General features: G+C 35.4%; 1 protein-coding gene across 1 annotated transcript in view; it reads right to left on the bottom strand.

Annotated features, from left to right (window-relative positions):
* LOC127840610 (uncharacterized) overlaps positions 1-8,120 on the bottom strand; it is a 37,617-nt gene extending 29,497 nt beyond the window's left edge. The window contains exons 1-7 of the mRNA XM_052369018.1: positions 7,982-8,120; positions 7,490-7,618; positions 6,722-6,856; positions 6,004-6,262; positions 4,080-4,153; positions 2,933-2,989; positions 2,304-2,654 (exon numbers count right to left, since the gene is read on the bottom strand). Of these exons, the coding sequence (XP_052224978.1) occupies positions 2,304-2,654; positions 2,933-2,989; positions 4,080-4,153; positions 6,004-6,262; positions 6,722-6,856; positions 7,490-7,616 (1,003 nt within the window). The 5' untranslated portion in view covers positions 7,617-7,618; positions 7,982-8,120. The remainder of the gene's footprint in view (positions 1-2,303; positions 2,655-2,932; positions 2,990-4,079; positions 4,154-6,003; positions 6,263-6,721; positions 6,857-7,489; positions 7,619-7,981) is intronic.
* Positions 8,121-8,574: the final 454 nt, after the last annotated feature.

Here is an 8,574-nt window from a genome sequence, read left to right on the forward strand (position 1 = left end):
CGCTATACATATGGAAACAAGAGTTTTTATTGTTATAAGCTACACTCCCTCAATGAGATCTAACAATCAAATGAGTTTTAAGTATATATCTCTATTATATTTTACGATATGCCCCGATAAAATTAAAATAATAAAACAAAGGGCAAGAGCACATAAAATACGAGAGCAATGGCTATGGTTGTTATTCACTGCACGTCCCCTGAATAACACATATATACCTATTAACTTTCTAGTTGGTACCATATTTAGTTTTTAAGTTATGTCCCGCATAACATGTAAATACAAAAGTTAATAATCTAATGATGTCATGGAATATCTATGTTTATAAGGAGCAAGACCGTCTCCGGACACGTTTTGTTCTACAAACTGACAGGCAGACGGACAGATATACAGACGTCCATGGCGATTCCAGTATACCTCCTGTACTTCAAAACAACGGGTATAGTAATTAGGTGTTAAAATGACAATAAACGCTGGTGACATCTCAAATACTGGTATATGCGTTTATAAATCGGTCGCTATGACAAATTCATTAAAAAATAATATGTTCAAATTTGCAAAACGTAGTGAACGTGCGTGACGGTTCATCTACAAACCTTAATTTTGAAAAAGGAATAAAGAACCCATTACCGTGTTACTGCTATTAGTTGATACACGTGTACTAATAAAAAAGGTCATTTTAGGAGAGCATTTAACTACATACATGTGTCAATAACGACTTCTGCAGCGCAAAAATCAATAATTTGAATTTGGGCAATGGGCACTGGTGTTCCTTTTGTATAACAAAACTTCATCAATCTCGTGAATGAATGTGTCCATACCAATAGCTCCACCATTGATTATAAATTAGAAATGTTACTGTAATGCAAAAATTACTCCTCGAATGCCACTTTTTCGGATGGCATTGTCAGTTCTATTTCAAGAACTAGTTTCAAAACAACGCAAGATTCGTTCCATGCTAATATTGCAGTTACAAATTTGCACTGAACAAAATATGGACATTCTCATACCTGTGAAATTATGAAAGCAGGACTTATGGGTTTATTAGTAATGCACTTTCGAATATTTAGATCTACAAACATATTATACTCAAAAATAATACCTTTTATAATTTTCAAAATTTAACTTTAACAACCAATAAAGGGCAATAAGTCGACAAATACGGAAATAAAGGTCATGGCTCTTGTGCATTTTACACCTCTTAAATGAGATAAATCTACCGAAGTAATTTCAATGTGATACCTCTTTAGTTTCCAAAATATGATGCGGACAAACTTTCAAAACAGAACAAAAGGGCTATCACTCTATAAATATGGCAGCAAGACTGTTAGTTCTTTCGCACTGCACATTCCCTTAATGAGATCTAACTACATTTTGAGTTTTAAGTATATATCTCTTGTAATTTTAAAGATATGCACCCGTTTAAAAAAAACATGCAATAACGCTTAAAATATGGGCGCAGGAGATATGGTTTTAATGCACTGAACATTTGTAGTAGATAACACTCACACAATTTTCACGATATTCCCTGGACAAAATTTAAGAACAACAAGCGATCTGTTTGTGAAACACTATGTCCCCATATATTTGACGTTTGACCTTGAAGGATGACCTTGACCTTTCACCACTCAAAATGTGCAGCTTCATGAGATACACATGCATGCCAAATATCAAGTTGCTATCTTCAATATTGTAAAAGTAATTGCAAATGTTAAATTTTGCACAAACAAACCAACAAACAAACCAACAGACAGGGCAAAAACAATATGTCCCCCACTATAGTGGTGGGGGACATAAAACTTTTCAAATGGAATCATGTTATAGAATGTATACGTCTAAATAAGGGCAATAATCTTCGTAGCTATATAGGATGATAAATGCATATGCACAACGTCATATCATGAGGAACGATCCCTTTTTGATCAACTGACAGACAAGCAGGTGGATAGATAGACAGATATAACAGTCTTCAATGACGATTTCAGTATACCCACTTTACTTCTAAACATTAAATAAAACAAACAAGTATGCCATAGATGATCGCAGGTAACGTCCTAAATACAGGTAATATGTTACAAAACTGATCAACCACATAAACAATAAGTGCAGTTAGTATTTCAAAACCACTCCATTTATACGTTCACTAACAATGAATTTATGCGAAATGTTATTTTTTAAATAAAAACACAACATCTAAATATTCATGTTTTATGAATATAGCATATATTAAATAAAAACTTAAAAGCAATATCACTCCACATTTTCGTATTTATGACATGAATAAAATAAACAAAAAAGAATACCTTCGTTTGTTACCGGTATATTGTTTGCGAGTTGTCGCTGTGGTACTTGAGCCTTTGGCAGAACTTTCGGCTCTTTTGGGCTACTCATTTGAGTCTCATGCGAGTCCTCTCGACCTACTTGGGACATTGCAGTCAATGGCACGTCACTATCGGGGTCTTTCAGATTGTCCCCTAGCAGTAACGCTTCCATCGCAGCGTCAAATGAATCACTGTCGTTTGCAGGACGGCCTTCGGATAATGTTACATCAGTGGATTCATTATCAGAACCACGTGCTTTTAGGTCCGTTGTTTCACTTATCTCAATGTCATGTTCCGCTCCAGTACAATCATTGTCAACATTGTGCTCGGAAACTGAACATAGACAATGTATAATCAAAACGATTGTGATAAATATAGACAAAATATGAGTAGAAAAACAATCCTCAAAAGCCAAACGTTTTTACCTATTTTTATCAATGTTAACTTACAATGTTTTACGCATGAGTATATCAGATAAAACTTTGCAAAATGTCCTTGGCAATAGCCATGAATAAAGCCGACACATTAAAGTGGTGGAGAAGAACTTAAGTTTTATATTCACATGAAGCAGCTGGAATACAATCGTCCTAGTTGTATTGTGTGTTACTTACCAAATGACACAATGTCGACAACTTCTTTTGGAGGAGGAGGCCTTTGAGCCATTATCTCTGAAAGGCATTCACAAAAATGATTCCATACTAACTTGAAGCTTTCTAGAAATGCATACAATACATTTACTGTTACATAAACATATTCAATTTAAGCCCTATAAATCGGTCGCTCCCGTGACTATAAGATATTTCTGGTTCAGAAGAGAATATAATATGTCATAATCAATCATAGTTTTGGATATATTTAAATACAACAATTAACAAGTACTTGGAAATCAATATATGTGTAAAGTTAGTTTCATATGTGTAACACTTTGGAGTTAGGGGGGACAAGTGCGTAAACTGCAACGGTAAAAAAAGTTATAAAACAAGGGACAAAATTGTCACAAAACCAGGTTTTCATTGTGAAAAAAAATCTGATAAAGGGAGAAAACTCAAACTGAACTTTTGAAATGAACAAACATAATTAACCCCCTTTGTAAGTTTGTTTTAAAAAAAAATCTATTTTTAGTCGTGGCGACCTTGACATTGGAGATATTGACGTGATTCTTTCGTGCGACACACCGTCCCATGATGGTGAACAAATGTGCCAAATGATTTTAAAATCTCACAATGAATGACATAGTTATGGCCAGGACAAGCTCATTTATGGCCATTTTTGACCTTTGAACTCAAAGTGTGACCTTGACCTTGGAGATATTGACGTAATTATTTTGCGCGACACACCGTCCAATGATGGTGAACAAATGTGCCAAATGATTTTAAAATCTGACAATGAACGACATAGTTATGGCCCGGACAAGCTTGTTCCGCCCGCCCGCCAGCCAGCCAGCCAGCCAGCCCGCCCGCATTCGCCAATCTAATAACCAGTTTTTTCCTTCGGAAAACCTGGTTAAAAACCTGGTTAATTAGGAAGTGCACACATTAAAAAATGTCGAAATCACTAAAACGGAATAAAATAGCACATAACATGGCTATGTATTAACAAGCTTTAAAGAAACAAAGTGCTTCTTTTGCCCAGGGACCTAAAGGCTTGTGATCAATTAAGCCCAGAAACCTGTGTTATAATAAAGAATATAATATTGTGATTAGTACACCTTTACATGTAATAATCTGTTCAAAGTTTCATATGTTACAACTAACTTACTTGCAAACATATCAGGTTCCAGAAGCTCAGCTATGTCAGGAGTTCCAACATCTATCAAGCTGACCATCAAATCCCTAAATATAAACAGTTATTAATATACTGAACAGTATTGGGCCACCATCAGCCTCTTGCTAAATCTGTCAGACATATAGACAGTGTTAATGTACTACACAGTATTGGGCCACCATCAGCCTCTTGCTAAATCTGTCGGACATATAGACAGTGTTTATGTACTACACAGTATTGGGCCACCATCAGTCTCTTGCTAAATCTGTCAGACATATAGACAATTATTTATGTACTACATAGTATTGGGCCACCGTCAGTCTCTTGCTAAAACTGTCAGACATATTGACAGTTATTTATGTACTACACAGTTTTGGGCCACCATCAGTCTCTTGCTTAATCTGGCAGACATATAGACAGTTATTTATGTACTACACAGTATTGGGCCATCATCAGCCTCTTGCTAAATCTGTCAGACATATAGACAGTTATTTATGTCCTCCACAGTATTGGGCCACCGTCAGTATCTTGCTTAATCTGTCAGACATATAGACAGTTATTTATGTACTACACAGTATTGGGCCACCATCAGCCTCTTGCTAAATCTGTCAGTCATATAGACAGTTATTTATGTACTACACAGTAATGGGCCACCGTCAGTCTCTTGCTAAATCCGTTAGACATATAGACAGTTATTTATGTACTACACAGTATTGGGCCACCATCAGCCTCTTGCTAAATCTGTCAGACATATAGACAGTTATTTATGTACTACACAGTATTGGGCCACCGTCAGCCTCTTGCTAAATCTGTCAGACATATAGACAATTATTTATGTACTACACAGTATTGGGCCACCGTCAGTCTCTTGCTAAATCTGTCAGACATATAGACAGTTATGTATGTACTAAAAAGTAGTATTGGGCCACCATCAGCCTCTTGCTAAATCTGTCAGACATATAGACAGTTATTTATGTATTACACAGTATTGGGCCACCGTCAGTCTCTTGCTAAATCTGTAAGACATATAGACAGTTATTTATGTACTACACAGTATTGGGACACCATCAGTCTCTTGCTAAATTTGTCAGACATATAGACAGTTATTTATGTACTACAGGGAATTGGGCCACCATCAGCCTCTTGCTAGATCTGTCAGACATATAGACAGTGTTTTTGTACTACACAGTATTGGGCCACCATCAGTCTCTTACTTATTCTGCCAGACATATAGACAGTTATTTATGTACTACAGGGAATTGGGCCACCATCAGCCTCTTGCTGAATTTTGTCAGACAATCATGCTTGTTAAATGTCAACTTCTCAAATTTCTTGTCAGCACTTTAATCTGACAGATCCCAAATATTTGTCATACATTTTATACCATTTTTATCATATTTTCTGACAAATTTATGTTGTCAATTCTGAATTAAAATATATTTTATTTGAATTTAGGAACAATTTCATTTCAAGATCCTTATATCAGCTCAAAGTAGGTACTAACTTATATGACTTTTGCTCAGTTGTGTAGATTCTAAACATTTGTGAAGGGACTGGTTGATGTACTTAATGGGAAACAGTTTTCGCCATAATTCAGTCACTTAATTATGCTGTTTCCCATTAATATTTTAGTCACTTACAATCTACACAGTTTATTATCCGACAAATGTTCACGAAAGAGGTCACCCTGTCGTTTTTTGGCAATCTGTCATTTTTTAGTAAGCCTTAATCCCTAAACTAGCCATAAGCATACTATAAAAGGCTTTCATAGATCAAACAGAGACCACACACATACAACATATATTCAGAAACAAATTGTTGCAATTGACATTCAGCAAATAATACAAAATGGTGTTTATAAGAACTTCCAGTATTATCAGGAGCTTTACTATTTTCTTAAGTTCCAAAACCAACTTACTTAAACCAGTCTTCCTTTCTCAATGGCAGAGCAAACAGAAGCTCCCAGCAAGCAAATGTAATGCCATTGTTTACGCACTGGGCACGCACTGTCTGTGCATCCTCATCAGTAATTGTCTCCTTCTCCAGGAGATGTGGTAGAAGATCTATAGCGGACATCCGCTTGATAAGTTCGCGCGAAAATAAATCAAGAAGCTTTCTGTAATGCTCATCACTTGGGACTATTTCACCATTCAATATGGCGGCTATCTTAGGATATCCTGAAAGAACAACTTTCATTTACATGTTTACTTCAACTTTAGCCAATCAGTGATGATAATAACATGTTGGTAATGTGATATTAGTTGTGAAGTAAAAACCAATGTAATCAAGATTAACGTATAATTCAGAGTTCTCTTCTGTTATTCATTCAATGAAGATAACAGGAAGTAAAGTGTATACATGTGTATTGAAAATACTCTTAATATTGTTATAATTCTGCTATCATACAGATACAATGACAAAGGATTGTTTAAATACATTTTCTGAGAAGAATACATTTATATCATGGAACAAAAAAAAACTTGAAAAGAAAATAAATTACTATTTTATCGTTTAAAAAACTGTGCAACTGTCCCCACCCCTTCCCGCAATACCCCACTCCATCTAAGCTCATATCAGCACAGACAGTGTGGTATTGTTTACTGTTGCAATACTTATCATGCAATGAACTTGTGTACCGTTCTCTCCCGCCATCAGGTCCTGGAAAGCTGCATATTTGCCTGGGTCACGGATCTCGTTATGTAAGATGTCCAGTCCCCTTCGAACTTGTTGTACTTTGGGCTCATGATTGTTGAATATTTGCTTCCGTTGTTCTGTAAAGGACAGTCAGAATATAGGTTGCATAAGTGTACTAAATACACTTTGTCCATCATAGTGTTTAAAGGGATCTTTTCACGCTTTGGTAAATTGACAAAATTGAAAAAAGTTGTTTCAGATTCGTAAGTTTTCGTTTTAGTTATGATATTTGTGAGGAAACAGTAATACTGAACATTAACCATGCTCTAATAAAGCCATTATATGCATCTTTTGACGATTTTAAAACCTAAAAATTATAAAGCGTTGCAACGCGAAACGATTGAATAATTTGGTGAGTTCTGTTTTTGTCGTTAAATTTTGTGAAACTACGAAGATTGCTTATATAAGGTTAAAATACGTCACGAATGTGTACTCGGCGGAATAGCTCAGTAGGCTAAAGCGTTTTTACTTCAGGACTCTGGCAGGACTCCAGGGGTCACTGGTTCGAAACCTGCTCCGGGCAATGTTCTTTTCCTTTTTTTAATTTTTTTCTTGATTTTTTACTGGAGCTTTTATGATCCAATGTTTACATTTATCAATATGAAGCATTTAATGAATAAGTTAAAAAAATGCCAAAATCTGTGAAAAGGCCCCTTTAAAGTGATGCATGGTTGTAATGGATTTCCCAACACAATATAGTAATATAGTACCTTTGGAGTAAAAGGGTAACTTCAGAAGGTCTGTAGGCTTGATGCACAGCTCAATGTAGGCTTGAAAAGCCAGCAGGTTACCTCGGATGATCTCATCTCGACAGAATGTGGGTTCTGCACTAGCCATGTCTGAAATTGATAAGTAGCCCAGACCTAATTAATAACCTAAATTTGTTTGTAAAGGTTCCTATTAAATTTCACAAAAAGTGTATGATATCTGATCATTCAAATAAAATGTTTGGACTGTGCATACAAAACTATCAATGTTTTTTTTTAAACAACAGAGCATTGACAATTTTAAAATGGTCTAACGTGAAAGATATCGGGTTTTATCACAAAACGTCAAAGTTGAACTTCCAAGATCAAAGTCCCATGTCTGTGACAGTGTAAAAACAAAAGCTTCAAATTTTGACATCATTTGACATACATGTAAACGATGAATTGTGAGTCTTTTCTTGGAACTGAATGGAATACAAAATAATTTTTACTTACCGCAAATCGCACACAGTAAATGAAAAAGTATTATCTGTCAAAATAGTCGGGAATTCCGTTAATATAAATAGAATCCTCTAGTGTGCTGGTGCCCGGCTATTGTAGGTTGCGTACATAAACGTGTGAACCGAGAACCATAGCAGTGTCATCGTTTAAAATAGATTTTCCGAAAATCTATCTACTTTCATTTTCGTTTCTATTCACGATCGAATAAAATACTTTCTGTCAACAAAGTATCGGTTACACGATAATAATTATTTTGATTCCGCAGCTTATGTTAAGCAACAATGATTTGTTGTACATAAAACAATCTTTAATTAATAATCACATGCCTGGCCTAAAGAATAAAAGTAAAATATGTATTGCTTTTGGCCGACACTGAAGAATACTCCTATTAATATGAGGTCGATATACCTCCACCGGTAGATTACGTCCAATTATTTGGACTACACTGAAGAAGCGCTCATTTCCTTCGGTTTTAAACTCCTTTATTAGTATGATAGTTAAAAAGCAAACAGCATATGTTTGTTTAAATATTCACATGTATTTACACTGTTGAAAATACTTTAGTACATGGCAAGTGTACTGTCAAG

This window comes from Dreissena polymorpha, chromosome 8, assembly GCF_020536995.1.
Source record: "Dreissena polymorpha isolate Duluth1 chromosome 8, UMN_Dpol_1.0, whole genome shotgun sequence".
Taxonomy (NCBI): domain Eukaryota; kingdom Metazoa; phylum Mollusca; class Bivalvia; order Myida; family Dreissenidae; genus Dreissena; species Dreissena polymorpha.